This window comes from Thunnus maccoyii, chromosome 3 (assembly GCF_910596095.1).
Source record: "Thunnus maccoyii chromosome 3, fThuMac1.1, whole genome shotgun sequence".
NCBI classification, from domain to species: domain Eukaryota; kingdom Metazoa; phylum Chordata; class Actinopteri; order Scombriformes; family Scombridae; genus Thunnus; species Thunnus maccoyii.
The window spans coordinates 29615001-29630532 of NC_056535.1; the positions used below are offsets into that span (position 1 = coordinate 29615001).

Sequence of the window (15532 nt, forward strand, 5' to 3'; positions counted from 1 at the left end):
CAAACATTTCGCCCATGTTGTAGCCTCCTCATCTGTGTCAACATCATGCAGGTGAGTCTTCCCTGCACTCTTTGAAGAGTTCTTAACTCTGATTCTTTGTCTTGTTATCAGGTCTTGAGACATCCGGTTGATAAAGATGCTCCACATACTTTTTTCTTGTTTGCTACTTATCTTTGAGCAGCTTGTAGTAAGATTAAATTCTCCAGTCTGGTGAGTCGTAGATCATACTAAAACCCTATGTTCACCTGTCCATAGTTACGTAAGGTGTGTCACATATGTCGACAAAAGAGCCACATACTTTTGGTTTCCCCCTATACCTCACAAGGAACTATGTTACATTTAGGTAACAACACTCTTTGCCATTAACTTGACTACACTCTAAGCTGCAGTCTTCCACCTTCATCCCCAGACTGCCTCCTGACAAATAAAACACATCAACCTGAGCTCATTTACTCTATTCAACATTTGTAGACATTTATTTAATGGATTACACATATCCGAAATAAGAAACAAATGTGCAATAATGAGCTAATACCATCTATCTTAATGCAGCTTTCATCACCTTTCATATGAGCCTCATCAACATCCACACAGAAGGTTTGGGCAGCTGCAGAGCCCACAAAGTAGTTGTTAGCAGGACTGGGTGCAGCCCCTTTTTTGTGCCAAATGTACCAAATCCTCAGGAGGATAAAGAACCTGAAGCAGCTGTCTCCCTCCATGTGGAGGAGAGGGCTCAACTGGAGCATCAAACACCTGAGACAGATGCTGTCGCTGAGCAAACACCTCCTCTCACGACAGAAATTAAACAAAAGATCAATCCCTGCCCATAAAATATTTGTATGTGCCACTAGCACAGAATTGGAGGGCGAATATGAAGAGCTCGTTCCACTTTTATAAAAATATTAAATTCATCCTAATCTGAGGTAACTAAGTCAGATGTTAGATGTGGAGGAGTCACACTCCTCCACATCTAATGGATAATGTAAGAATCACGTATACGTAGAGATCAGTAACCAGGATTCCCAATGTTCCATGTCAACATCATATCTGAGATTGTGATCAAAAATGGGATAAGACTCAAAACCATGATATGTATTGTTATCTGGATATAAAATTACCTATATCGGGATATCTGATTTTGGTCATATCTCACAGCCGTACTTAATACAATATATGAACGTGGAAGTAGTGGGGTATGCCAAAGCATCATTGCTTGGAAACAGTCATCTGTGTCTGCGTGCTTTGTTTTGCTTTGATGTGAACGGCTCAGTTATAGAATATTTACGATCAGACGTCTCAGACTCTTTTGCAAGTTGCATCCAGTCTTGTTGCGAATAATTTGTCTGAACTGGCCTTAAAGCAAATGCTACTGCACATGCGCGGGAATGCAGTTCTGTTTACAAGGCTTCACTAGCTTGTTGTGCTACATACCACAACCTCTTGACGTTATACTACATTGTACATTGAAAAAAAACTTTAGTACAAAGTTAGTAGTTTTACTAAAATTGTTCTTTCTTCATCCTAACTCGGAATCATCCCTAACTTTGAAGAGGTATTCCAGTGATTAGTATGGTACAGAGACAGATGTTCCAACAAGCGTTGCAGACACGTGATGACTTTTAGTCCCGAGTATGCAAGCTCCAAAAAAATGCTCTTCCAATAATGCAACTCAATAGCAGCTCTCAATTAAACTCAAATTATACTTCCTGTGTCTATACTTCCTCATCTCAGAGGAACTATGTGACGCAAAATTTATCGTCGGCCGGTCCACGCAGACATCTGCAGCTTAATACTTCTGACTGTACATATGCTAACACGTCCGTCTACGCAGACATTCGATGTATAACAAGAACCATGTGCATGTATGGGTCCGTTTTGGAGTACATCCAGACCTTTAGACCCTGTCTACTTGATTGAAACCCATATATTTCAAGCTCCACTCCCGTAGTTTGTATCTCAAGGTTTCTTTTATAATTTGTCATCTCCAAGAGATAATCCTGATGACATCACTACAACACCATCAGGATTATATCCTCAAACGTGACAAAGCTCCTTTAGAGGCACAGAAGACATTATACTAGGGCTGCAACGAACGATTATTTTCATTATCAATTAATCTGTTGATTATTTTGTTATTTGGTCTAAACGTAAAAAAAAAAAAAAAAAATGGTGAAAAATGGTGAAATCTTCTTTAGTCCCAACCAACAGTCCACAACTCAAAGATATTCAGTTTACTATCATAAAAAACAGAAAATATTTGCGTGTGAGGAGTTGGAACCAGTTTTTTTCTTTAAGAATGACTCAAAATGATTAATTGATTATTAAAACAATTGGCGCTAATCAATAAATTGACTAGTCGTTGCAGCTCTACATCCTACAGCTGTTTTCCTGGTCTGAGCAGGACTAACCAGATGTGTCCCTCATGTGTCAAAATCTGTTTCATCTCTTTCTCTCTCTCTTTAGATGCCTTTTTTTCTGTACAGTTGTCTCCTTTGGATGAGGTGGTTGGGGTCAAGCTTAGCAGAAAACTTCTGGGCTCAGGATAAAGTAAAGAGAAACACAAATCAACGGGGAAACAGACTCCCTTCAGTCACCAAACAGCGGGACATATTTACAGCTAAACTTAATCTCAAACCTTTAAAAGGACAGGGTTCACAATTTTTCAAGACTGTCTTAAAACAGTAATCAGGTACCCAAATGAACATTGAAACATGTTTTTCTTGTTGTAATTATTCCTCCTGTTCATACTAATCATTAGAAGATCCCTTCATAATGCACTTACAATGTAAGTGATGGGGGACAAAATCCACAGTCCTCCCTAAATGCAAAAATGCATTTAGAAGTTTATCTGAAGCTAGTATTAATAATAAATTATTCAAATCAAGTAATTATCATTCACCGTTACAGCCCGTTTCAACCAAAAGTTCCTGGTAGTTTGGACCCAGAGGGGCTAATTTCAGGAACTAAACTTGTAACTTTAAGTCCCTGTTGCACATCCTGTTTGCGTTTCCATTGCATCTGAGGAACCAGGTAGATCATGCAAATTAGACCCATGAGGAATTAAAAAATTACAGCCGTGCTTGAAACACAGCATTTACACATGAGGAAAAAAAACAACACAGATTTGTCCTGTTGTTCTTTGTATTTACTGCTGCATGAGATGCATATAATGAATGAAGGAAAAGGAGAGATGCAGAAATGAAACACAAGCTAAGAGCGTCCATCTCCATAATAAATTATCTGTTGAGTGTTTGATGGTATCTGTGCTTTAGAACGGAACCACCAAGAAAAACAATCAGAAAGTAACATTTTTATTCCACTATTTGTCCTCGCTACTGCTCACTGTCCCTCACTCATGCTCTTTCTTTTTCTCTCATATTTTCTAAAATGAGTCAGGCAGCCAACAGCAAAGCTTAACTTTACTTGTAACGTTATCATACAAAGAGCAACGTCCTACCCTCATCCCAAATCGAGTTTGAGTACTTCCTTGTTTTATGAATGAACCTGCACCCAAGTTGAAGCAGCCACGGCATCCGTTTCTGACCAATCAGTAATGGTCATCCCTGCAAACCACGCCCCCACAGTGCCTGTACTTTTGGGGAGTATCACACACACACACACCTTTACTTTATTCTTAACTTTGTTCTAAAAAGACTGTAAATGTGGCAGATATCCACTTGATATGACTAACTCAGACTGCTGAAGCCTCATATAAGCTTCAGATAAACTTTTAAATGCATTTTTGCACAAAATGACTGTGAGGACACACTCTGGATTTTGGTCTCCATCACTTACATCGAAAGCATATTTGAAGGGGATCTTTTAGTCAGTGTGAACAGGAGGAATGATTACAGTGAGGAAAAACCTCTTTCAATGATTATCTGAGCACCAGACTGTTGTTTTATGACACACTTGAAAAATAGTGAATCTGTCCTTTAACCCCAACACTAAACTACTATGAAATCACTTGGCCAAAGGGAAAACTACCAAAATTTTCTGAATTTATTTAGAAATTTGCACTTAATGTCATTTTGTTGACAGAATCAATGAACAAAAGGGGCAGAAAAGGCACCAACACTGGACATGTGCGCACAAACACACACACACACACAAACTGTAAACAAAACGCTGTTCCCTTCCGTTAGCATGAACGCTAGCTAACGTCAACATAATGCTGAAATCAAGTTTCAGACAAATACAGAAAAACATTTACACTTACATACAACCCTAGAATTAGCTAGAAAGTGAAAATAAACACCTGGTAGTAACTTATCTGTACTTAATTAACGTTAAACGGCGAACTCTGCTCGTTGACATCCTGTAACGTCAACTTACCTGTTTGGCGTGCGTTAGCCGCTCCCACAAACTAATTGCTTGTACACCGCTTGTACAGCTAAATTTAGTGTATCATAATGTATATATATAACTGTAGAGTTAACATACACATTGGTGAAGATGTGTTATGCTGTGCCCTGTCACTAAAGTTAAGCTAATACACCAAAACAGGTTAAGAATTGACTTGTCCGATGACGGATGTTTAGCTGTCCGATAAAGGACTCTTTCCGTTACAAACATTAAAGGGACTGATAACTTAAAGGTGACGATTCAGACGTAAAATAAAACGGTCAAATTAATTCATGTATAATGTTAATGGTGCACAATATATACGACTTTGGTCATTTTGGGTTAAGTTAATGGAAATGTGGACCAGCCCACCTCTCTGTTCCTTGGTTTTCCTCGGTATGTGGAACTTGAGCGGCTCCATCGGCATATGTCTCTGGTGGACCGCTGCCTGTGCGGAGTTCCTCCTCTCCGTCCTCCCGCCAGCAGCGCTCGGTCTGTCCGGACCAGGGTGAGTTTCTCTGGCGGGGAGCACCTGGATCACCTCGCCATCTTGCAGGCTAACATTAGCTCCAATCTCCGCGGCAGCAGACACCCTCCTCGGGCGAGCTACGTCCCTCCGCGTCAGGCTGTCGTCCATGGTCGAAGTCTCCACCGAACCGACGCCTCTGTTCCAACCGTCGCTCTGTCACAGTTTCTCGGCTACAGCCCCGTGTTGACTCCGCTGTTACCTCCGTCTCCCGCAGCGCAGGTAATCGAACCAACGCACAAGCCGCGCCATGCTTTCTGGAAAGCAAAGGTCTTGAGCCCGTCTTCGTTTCTTCTTCTTCTTTGGTTTTCGTGGTGGACTACAATCAAACATTAAAGGTGCATGTCGCCACCTACTGCATCGCAGTGTGTAACACCCACCATGACTTTAAACAACAAAAACTAACAAACTAAGTAACTAAAAAAAATTACAAAGCGGTTATAGTCTGGATATAAAACCTGCTTCGTTTAAATATTTAAATATAGCCATTTGAACCTGTAATTGTTTATGCCCTGTCTCTAACAGACCTCTGATGCTCCCCTCCCATATCTGCCCCTCAGTCTCTTTGTCTCTACACTGAACTTCCTACAACCTATCAGCACATGTTCAACTGTTTCCTGGCAGTTACAAGTCTCACATTTATCTGACACTATCTTTGTCATGGTATATAAAGTAGCATTGAGTCCTGTATGTCCTAATCTTAACCAAGAAAAGATAAGATCTTCTTTCCTCCATTCACCTCGATTACTTCTCACTCTGACAGACTTTTCAGTTTTGTAATAATCTCTACCCTTACTGTTGTTATTCCAGATTTCATGCTAAAATGTCATTATTCCAAGATGAATTAGTGATTTTGCTTCTGAACTCCCAAAACAAATTAATAAAATATTATTAACATTTTTGTTTAATGCATTTTTTTGCAAGTTTATCTGCAACCTCATTTATATCCAGAAGAAATGAACACCTATTCCTGGTTGCTGCAGATTCAATAAGATCATATAAACCTCAATTAACAGATATTCTTGAACTGTTTTTCCTGATTTTATCCTGTATTGCAGCAGCAGAACCTGAACATATCACTGCTTTAATTGGTTTAACCATCTCTATCCCCTGAAGACTGATGATTATTGCTGCCAGTTCTGCTGTTTATACTGATAACATGTTTGAAACATTCCCTTTGACAAAATCTGGAACATATAAATCCTACATGTTCATTATTTGAGTATTCTTGAACCAAATACCCAATGTTATTATTCCTCTCATCTCTTCTTTTCTAATATTTGGAGATTTACTTTGTGTTGTGGAGATATCCATGGGGAAATGCTGCTACTAGTAACTGCTGGACTGTGTTGCACAGTATCTCATTTGTACTGTTTCATTTTCTTGTTAATGTCCCTTGCTGTTGTGCTTGTTAATGTCTTCTTCTTCTTCACCAAAACTTCACGACCTCTAACAGCAGCGGCTACACTAAATGATGTTTTACTGCCATCTGCTGGAAATATTTAAATAGTTCATATCATTTTCCTCCAGAAAAATAAATGAAATTTTAGGAATGACTAATATCATGGCAAAATTACAAAAAGGTTTTGTAATTAAATACTAATTACTAACTGGAAATTATGAGATACTAAGTTAAGAAATCATGACTTTTTAAATCGAAATGATGACATGGTAGGTTAAGTTTGACTTAGTGTCTCATAATTTTGATGTTTAAATCTCATCATTTCGACCCCAAGAGTAACAATTTGGATTTACTATCTCATAACTGAGATTTACTATAAGTATTTTTTTTTCTTTTCCTGGTAAAAACAGGCTTCCTTAAGCTTACATTCCTTTTTTATACAGACAGTAATTATCAGGATGAGTAAAGTCAGACAGCAAAACAAAAAACACAAGTTCTTAATATATAACATCAAAACAGTTAGGACTTAACGGGTTTATAAGTGATATAGAGCCGTCTGGTGGTCCATCAATGCTGGTAGGTTACGTTCTACTTACTGTACACCCTGTCGTAGTGCCTCCCGTTACAGCTGTATTAATGGCCCCCAAAAGCCCCATATTCACTTCTGTGTCATTCAGTTACACATAATAAGATTTAATTGCTAACTTTTATAGTAGTTTGCAACACTAAGTTATTATTAATTAAACAGCAGTGTGTAGTTTTCTCTATTCTCTGTACTTGATAAGAGAAAGGAGGCCACAATAGGGGCCCACCAATAATTTTTTGCTCAAGGTTGGTTGATACAGGTTAATATGACCAAAAAAACAACCTTAATACAGCACAGCTAAGGATTCTCACCAAACATTGTGTTTTGAATCCCTGATTATGTGGTTTCAGACCTCAGTATTTCACCATTTCTGCTAATGCATCTAATAGAAAACACTTTCTTACAGAACCTTTGGCTGGTCAAGAAATTACCTGTAAAACAGATTTAAACAGTTGTAAAACAGTGTGTTGTGGTTGAAGGTGTGCCCTCCAGAGGAGTTCCTCAGGGTTAAATCTCGGGTCCTCTCTTTTTCACAGTACACATTAATGTCCAAGGGCTGTATGGATGTAATATCTGATTGCACTTGTGTCCAAGTGACACAGATTTGACACATGTTTAATACTCAATCTTAGCTCAGTCCTAAATGAAGAAAAAGTCTGAATGAAAATGAAAAGTGTCAGTCAAGATAAACTATCAATGCTTTTAAAATTTACAGGCATCTTTGGATTTGATGTGTCATATTGATGAATTCAAACTGAGCTCTAAGATAACTTGGCATAAAAACACTGGAAAAGGTGGAAATAAATTGATCCAGTCCATATTTCTCCCAGTTCTCGATTATGGTGATGGAGCATCTCTATCATCTTTTTTTCATATATTAAGTATTGATACAGAACTTGCTCTTGTATCTTTAATTCCCCCTTTAGCTCAGACATGAAGTGTGCCCTAAAATGCAATAAAAAAATTAATAAAAGAACTAATAGCTGCCGACAATGAAAAGAAACTGTGTTCAACATCCACTACCTTTTGGAAAGACTTATTATTTTCTAGCGTTCAGTCTCTCAGTTCTGTCTCTCATGAGTGTTGGACAAAGATGTTGTCATAATAAAACCTGCTGACATTTTAACAAGAAATCTAATGATAGCATTTTCTTTGCAACCACCAATAACCATTGATCCAGTGATTTCTTTTATAACAATTTATTGATGCTTTGGTCTTGTGACAATCCACAATATTACTTCTTTATTTTTACTGCATAGAATTAAGAGCAACCAAAAGTGTGCACTAATTTTGTCTGGGACATTTTCACCTAAGTCATCTCTGAGATGTGCAAATAACCCACTTTTTAAAAATGTAGTTACTGTCTATCACTGTGGTAGCCTTAATCAATCATCATCATCATCATCATCATCATCATGATTGTCCTGACATTTTAAGTCATATTTCATGTGTTATATATAACAAACTGACATGCTTGGCTTTATTCCTACATTCATATACAGATAGACTTAATATACATTATTTACATACATACAGTACATACACTCCTCCTTCAGGATTTCTTTGGCTGCTGTGACAAAACACTGAACAACATTTCACTTTGCAACAGCTCTGTAGTAACACCTGCTGCCGCTGCAAGCATGTTTTCAGTTTTACAGAATATTATAGCAAATCTGTGAGAAAAGATTATCAGAAGTTAAAAATCTGCTCAAGATGCATTTAAAGGACCAGTGTGTAAGATTTAGGAGGATCAATTGGCAGAAATTCAATATAATATTCATAAGTATGTTTTCATTAGTGTATAATCAATCACCTGTAAATAAGAATTGTGCTTTTGTTGCCTTAGAATGAGCTCTTTACATAGCAGGTCTTCTTCTGCAGAGTCTGCCATGTTGCACCGCCAAGTTTCTACGGTAGCCCAGAACAGACAAATCACTCTAGAGAGGGCTTTTTGTGTTTTTTGTAGCCGCTGTAGACTCTAAATCCTACACACTGGTCCTTTAATGTATTTAGACTATTATAGGAGGATGAGTTTGCTAAAATCACTAAACTGTATGGGCAACTGTGTCACCCGTGAATTCTGTTCATATAGAACTATCGAGAACTATCGACATGATTATGTTTTGAGGGAAAAGTCAAACCATGCGGATAGCTAGTTTTTCTTTCAAGAATGCTCATATTGTACATGTCTGCAAAACATTCACTGCCAACATTTTCAGTTACCTATTCTCAGCAATATTCCCACATAACTGACAACTATTGTAAAATCTACTTTAAAAAACTTTTGGCCACCAGATGGAGACACATCAAACAAACTGACAGATACACAGCGTCCACCATCCCACTTTATAGACGTATTACCAGAAAGTTGATAAACTTCTACATCCAGCAGACACAAAGCAAAACTGTCATCCCGGTGGAGTAATGTTTGCTTCAACCTGATGAATGTAATTCCAATATTCACTCTCTTTTTGGCTCTTTCTCCGCCAACTCCTGAGGAACATATCTGGTTCTTAAACCGCTAAATGTTGCACTTTCTTCACCAGCTACTCTCTAACTTCGTCTACTGTTACTCCATCAGAACTGAGTGCACAGCTGTTTACTCCAGTGTTTTTCAAACGTTACAATTGATTTTAAGACATTATCGTAAGTTGAGTTTAATTGTTTTTAGAAAAATGTAGAAAGCTTACATTCCTTACTCCGATAGATTTAGTTTTTGCCAAAACAGAAGTGGTAATTAAAAATTTTCATGACCAAAAGCCAGAATGGACAAATGCTTGAATTTCCTTTTAAGACTTGACATCTGAAAAGCTCAGCTTCATATTTATGTTACTATTTTATTTGTAAAATGCATTAGCATTATGTGGCTGTTAAATTTACATTATTTTATTGTCTTCCACTGACTTGAATCTTATTTTGAGTCTTGTGATTAGTTCACTCAGTCTCCATGTCGTAACATTTTATGTGTATTACCTGAGAATGCTGCAGGACAGAACAATGTCAGAGGTTTTCTGAAATCTTTACAATCCTAACGCAGCACATAGTAGAAGTTCATAAAGTATGCATGTATTCTGCTCTTATCAATTCAAAATGATTGGTAGAGCAGTGTTTTTTTTAAAGGTATCCTACTGAGTTTTCTTGTAAACAAACAAATTATGTTTACATTCAGTTTTTCTCACCAAAACACACTGTGTATTTTCTTGAGGCTTAATAAATGTGTTGCATGTATTTCCTTCATCTAAAAACATTTGCAAAGGTGATTTTAAAAAATATTTTGAAACCTGTGATATTTCTGTGCATGTTTACATTAATTAGCAGTTCTCCTCCACCGCCTGCCTTTTGCTGACACATTGCTACCTTTCATGGTTCACTGAATAGCTTGAAACCATCAGCAAGATTGTGTATTACGTAACAGGCATATACATGTATGATTGTGTGTACATGCTAGAACAGAACATGAAATCTGCTCTTAGTGCCAGCAGTGGCCACAGACTCCAAAGGGTAACTTTAACAGCCTAATCACCTAACAGTTGTGAAAATACTTTTACACCTTTGTACAAGGTGACAGCCTCGTACAAAGGCCAAGACTACTGGCGGCAGAGTATGTCCAAAGACTCATCCAGTGCAAAATACATGTGAACTAATGTTAGGATGAAGTAAACTGGGATCAAACAAGCAAAGAAAAAACTATCACTCTCTAATCTGGTGCACTGTTATTACCATAGTAACATGGTGCTACTGACACAGACCACAGTGGTACTCATACTGTAGTTACATGACAAAAGGTCAAGTCCCCAGGAACAGTGTTGGGCTGTGAGGCATTTTTTGGCATAGTGGCACAGTTGGAGCTGGAGCTGTTATGTGACACCCGCTGGAACCAAAAAGATTTTTCCCCCATACACATGAGCATCACAAACAAGCCTATTGGCATTATTAAAGGCTGCAAATCAATCAGTCTTTTTCTCTCTGGAGCATCACAGTCTGACTTCAGTTTTTTTGTATTATCACAATTTGGGCAATTAGGTCAGTTAAAAATTACAGCCTTGAAGAGCCGAAACAGTAAATAAGTAAATAAATTGGTGTGTGCGGAGTCGGCAGGAGGTTGCTCTATGGGCCCCCAAAAAAAGGAAAGCCAGAGGAAGTCTTTCATTGGAATGAATAGGGCACCATCTTGAAACACAGTATCCAATTATCTTAGTTACAACAGTCACGTGGGGCCAGTGTTCCGTTCTGTTACCGTGGCAATCCGGAACAAAGTGGTTGCCATGGTTAGCGGTGGTCAGGATACAGCAGTTAATGAGTCTTGACAAGTTTGTTTAACTGTTGACGTTCTTTGACTTTGTCCTGTTCAGTGACATCATCATGGGATCAGAGGTTTGATTGGCTGCAGCGCCAGTCCGTCAGCGTGTCGTCGCAGCATCAGCATCTGAGGGTCAGCTCCTCGCCCTGCAGTGAGTCAACCTCGCCGGTGTCCATGACGACCTCTTCTTCCTCCTGTGCGCCGCTCCGCTCTTCCTCCATCACTTCTTCTTCCTCCTTTTGACAGGGAGAAGCAGAAGAAGGAAGGGAGGCGGGAACATCATTAGCACCTCCGCTAAGAGTCTCTTCATCTCCTTCTCCTCCCTCTCCTCCATCCATCTTCATCCTCAGGTCTGCCCCCGTCTCACCGTCGACATCCTGCCCTGCCTCCATTTCCACACCCATCTCTGTCTCACTGATCGCCAGCCTCGTATCACCGTTCATCCCTGTTTCTCCATCTAACTCCGGCCCCGTCCCATCATCAACACCTGTCTCCACCTCCCTACTAGTCACTGTCTCTAGAATCAAACCCACCCCCGCCTCTTTACCCAAATCGTCATCTTTTTCTCCGCTCAGACCTACCTCTTCTTCAAAACCAAGCCCTGTCTTCATCTCCGCCCACGTACTTTTTTCAGTTTCGATCCCTGAATCTCCGCTCAAACTCAGACCCGTTTCACTAAGCGGCCCTATCTCTCCGCCCAGACCCGTCTCCAGACACTGTCCCGTCTGTGGCGGCTGATCCCCAGTCAGCGCTGCAGCTTCCTTGGCTTGTCTGATGCAGTTGATCCATTGCTGTTTGTTGAAGGCGTCGCTGGCCTGGAAGCAGTGGGTCTGCAGCTGACCTCCAGTACGGTATGAAACCCGAAAGAAGTTCTTTGCTGTGAGGAGGAGACAGAGACAGCAGGAGATATGGGTGGCTGTTATAGTCAGACATCTGCATCAGCTGGTTTTAAAATTGTATTTTTTAATCTCAAGTTCTGACGTTAAACTCTGTCAAACTGTATCTGTGCTTTATTTTCATCCAGAATGTGTTTACAGTTTAGTTTAGTTTGTTTTTATTTCTTTGTCAAACATCTGGCCCATCTCACATGGGATTAAAAGACACTAACATTTTACAAAACATGTATCTTCCGGTAAAACAAATACAAAAGCATGTGGAAAAAGAAAAGAAGTAACTGGTAAAATATCAGATCTCAGATGGGAACACAGAGATCTTAGTAGACAATAACCCAAGACCAATTTTTCAGTCAATATATTGGCTGATAATAATTTCTTTCCAAATCACACAGAAAAAATAAACATTTTTGAGAACAATCCCTGAAATTTAATTGAAGAATTGTAAACAAGATATACTGTATATGTACTGAATGGGACATTTCAATAAAAATAAACTCAGTACTCTCTAGTTGACAAACTATGTAACAGAGAAACTGTTTCTAAACAACCTAAAACATTTCAAAACAGTATACTGACTCCGCTCATTGTTGCTGAAGGCTCCTCTGATGGACCCGCCCACTCTCATCTCTCCGTCTGATAGGTCCTCCAAGTCCAGCTGCCGGATGGGGATTGGCTGGCGGCAGAGCTGGTAGCTGACTGGCTGGTCGTTTGGTGAGAGGGACCTGGTGATGACCAGGACATCCTGGAACAGGAACACATGGAGCTTCTGGAGAGAGACAGAGACAGAGAGTGGACATTGATATTGTTTCTTCACTTGATGATTCCTCACTCAGCTGTTACCATTATGATCATACATTTTTTAAAATAATCAATGTAAAAATTATATTTTGTACAGCAATGATAAAACTACTTTGAGTATTAAATGAGATAAAATAAACAATCACACATTACAAACACATTCTTATAATGATTGTTATGCATATATTTTATGTATATATATTTTTATTGTATTTATGGGTCTTTAAAGAATCCACCATCACATCATAATGTGTCAGAACAGTCAAGACATGACATAAAGCTAATAGAGAGGGGGAGGGTGATACAGTATTTTATAACTTATCATCTCATTTGATCTTATCTCCTCTTTTGCATTTCTCATTTATTCACACATAAACTCAGTAAAATATGAGTACAGTAGAATTTTCAGTCTTAAGTTGGCGACTTGTACTCTACTTTATACTTGAGTTGCAACTCATTGACTTGACTCAGACCTGTTGACAATTATTTGACTGTGAATTATTAGATTCTGTGAACATTTTGGCCAAAGAAACGTTTGGATTTTAACAACCTTCTCTAATCTTCTAATAAATGACAGTGAGCAGCTGACAGTCACAGCTGTGTAACATCAACACAAAACACAACAAGCTGTGTTTTTCTCAGAGCATCCACAGGATCCAAACAATAATGTGTCACCTCTGGATCCAGGAACTTTATAGACCACATGAGTTAAACAGAAAGAACAGAAGAGAGAGAGAATAGAAATAAAAGATATACTGACGAGTCCTCTGTTGTTCTTCAGTTCTCCGTGACAGCTGAGGGTCCGGGACCGATCAATGAGTCCGTCCTTCATTCCGTCCTCCGTGTACAACAGACGATCCTTGTAGTACTGACACTCAGACTCCCCCGTCCGCCTGTTGATGTCCGCCACCACACTCTGAACCATCAACATCTGTGGAGCAGACACACACACGCAATCTGTAATCAACAATGTTGTGCATCTTTTGTAATAATGATTCAGCCAGGAGAGTTTCATATCCATCCAAGCCTTGAAGTGCTCCAACAGTCAGTCACATACAGTTGTCTATGAGAAAACGAACTTTTACTTCCAGACAGTCAACGGTACAAATTCACATATCAAGCTGAACACGATGCAAAAGATTTGCATGGATTTATTTTGCCCCTGCAAGCAGATCAGAGGTATTTTGTTGAAATGAAGACAGTTTGCTCTGAATTTTTGCCGATTTAAATGCTGATTTGACTGGTTCATTGTTACTTTTCAAGGTTATTCCTGACATTTCAGGGTTATTAACAAGTCCTCAGGGTTACTTTGAACTTTTTATAGTTGTCTCTTAATTTGCAGGGTAATGTCATCACAGTTTAGGCCTGTGATTGACAATTCTGATTGGTTTTAAGAAATAAACATCATTTTATTTCCTTCTGACTCAGTCTGGCAGTGGGTTGAACTAGATCTGGAGGAGAAAGGTGTACAGCATGTTGGTTTTCCTCACCGCCTCGTCCAGGTGCTGCCGATCCGGGTGGTCATTGGGCGTGTGCTTCAGGATCTCCCTGAGCAGTAGTGGGTATTTCACCAGCCGACTGCGGGGGATGTCCAGGAAGTTCCACAAGTCCAACTTCCTGCTAAAGGGCGATTGGAGGCAGCGCTGCAAGAAGTCCTGAACCCGACGATCCTGCTTCTTCTGGTCCAACAAGGATTTAGCCTTCACCTGGTTACTGCAGTATGGAGTGTAGGAGGAGAGACAGGGCAGCTGCAGGGACATAGAGACAGAGACCTGGTTAAATGTCTTTAATAGCTGAACTTGTGACTAAATAACCTATTAAGAAGTGACATCTGATTTCTGTAGACTGTAATTATACAGTCAGTATGTTGTATTATGTTTAGAAAAACACTCACTCACCCAGTCAGTCAGGATGTGTCCCACATGTTCTGTGGACCCGTCAGGTTTTCTGGCGTCACGGAGGCGACTCAGGAGGTCTGAGGAGAGACAGAAAGTTATGAAGTTATGAAACAATTTAAAGAGATCAGGACCTCAAGCAGTATGGGAACATCGAAGAAGACACAATGGCTAAAAAACACAAAACCCAACCTAAAACCCAATCCAGAGATACTGAGAGAGCTACAACAGCTGGCACCCCTATCAGTGACGTCACAGCAGCAATGAGTCACAGTATTTTCCATCAGATGCTCCCTTCCTACCTTCATGCAGGGGTATCAGTGAGTCCAGAGTACCAAAGATCTGGTTCAGCTCCTGCTCAGTCATGATTGACAGCTTCAGCATTGGGTCATGGTAGGCCTGCAGTACACACAAACACACATATGAGAAGACTCAAAAAATACCTGTACTGTAGAATAAATGTGGAAGAACAGTCAATTTAAGAGAAAAATTAAGATTTTTGTTTACCTTCTTCGCCAGCTTGAGGTCCTCCACCAAGTCTTGTTCGCCCTGAGCCAACTCAAATATAGCCTGAAGGGAGAGAGAGAGAGAGTTTAAGATTGGGGACAAAATCTATGAAGGATTCCGAAATAATGAAAAGAGAATATTTGAAACAGTGGTCTAAGCAAATGCTAATAAGTCTTCCATTAAAACAGCCTTATATATTAAAAGAGATCCACTGATGGATTCGGGTGAAATATTGTTTTTGTCAAGTGTATTTTGTGAAGTTGGTTGTAATGTTGTAT

At 39.4% G+C, this 15532-nt stretch overlaps 2 protein-coding genes across 4 annotated transcripts in view; both read right to left on the reverse strand.

Annotated features, from left to right (window-relative positions):
• tasora (transcription activation suppressor a) overlaps positions 1-5196 on the reverse strand; it is a 43835-nt gene extending 38639 nt beyond the window's left edge. Inside the window, exon 1 of one of the 2 annotated variants that reach the window (XM_042402385.1) lies at positions 4717-5196. In XM_042402385.1, the coding sequence (XP_042258319.1) occupies positions 4717-4981 (265 nt within the window). In that variant the 5' untranslated portion in view covers positions 4982-5196. Of the gene's footprint in view, positions 1-4335; positions 4659-4716 lie in introns of those variants that run through there. The other variant, XM_042402393.1, reaches the window with a different exon arrangement.
• A 4886-nt stretch (positions 5197-10082) lies between these two features.
• The window catches only part of arhgef3 (Rho guanine nucleotide exchange factor (GEF) 3), a 33168-nt gene continuing 27718 nt past the window's right edge, over positions 10083-15532 (reverse strand). For both annotated transcript variants that reach the window (XM_042402402.1, XM_042402404.1), the window contains 7 exons: positions 15255-15317; positions 15050-15146; positions 14751-14827; positions 14343-14600; positions 13613-13783; positions 12631-12820; positions 10083-12035 (listed from right to left, as the gene is read on the reverse strand). In XM_042402402.1, the coding sequence (XP_042258336.1) occupies positions 11278-12035; positions 12631-12820; positions 13613-13783; positions 14343-14600; positions 14751-14827; positions 15050-15146; positions 15255-15317 (1614 nt within the window). In that variant the 3' untranslated portion in view covers positions 10083-11277. The remainder of the gene's footprint in view (positions 12036-12630; positions 12821-13612; positions 13784-14342; positions 14601-14750; positions 14828-15049; positions 15147-15254; positions 15318-15532) is intronic.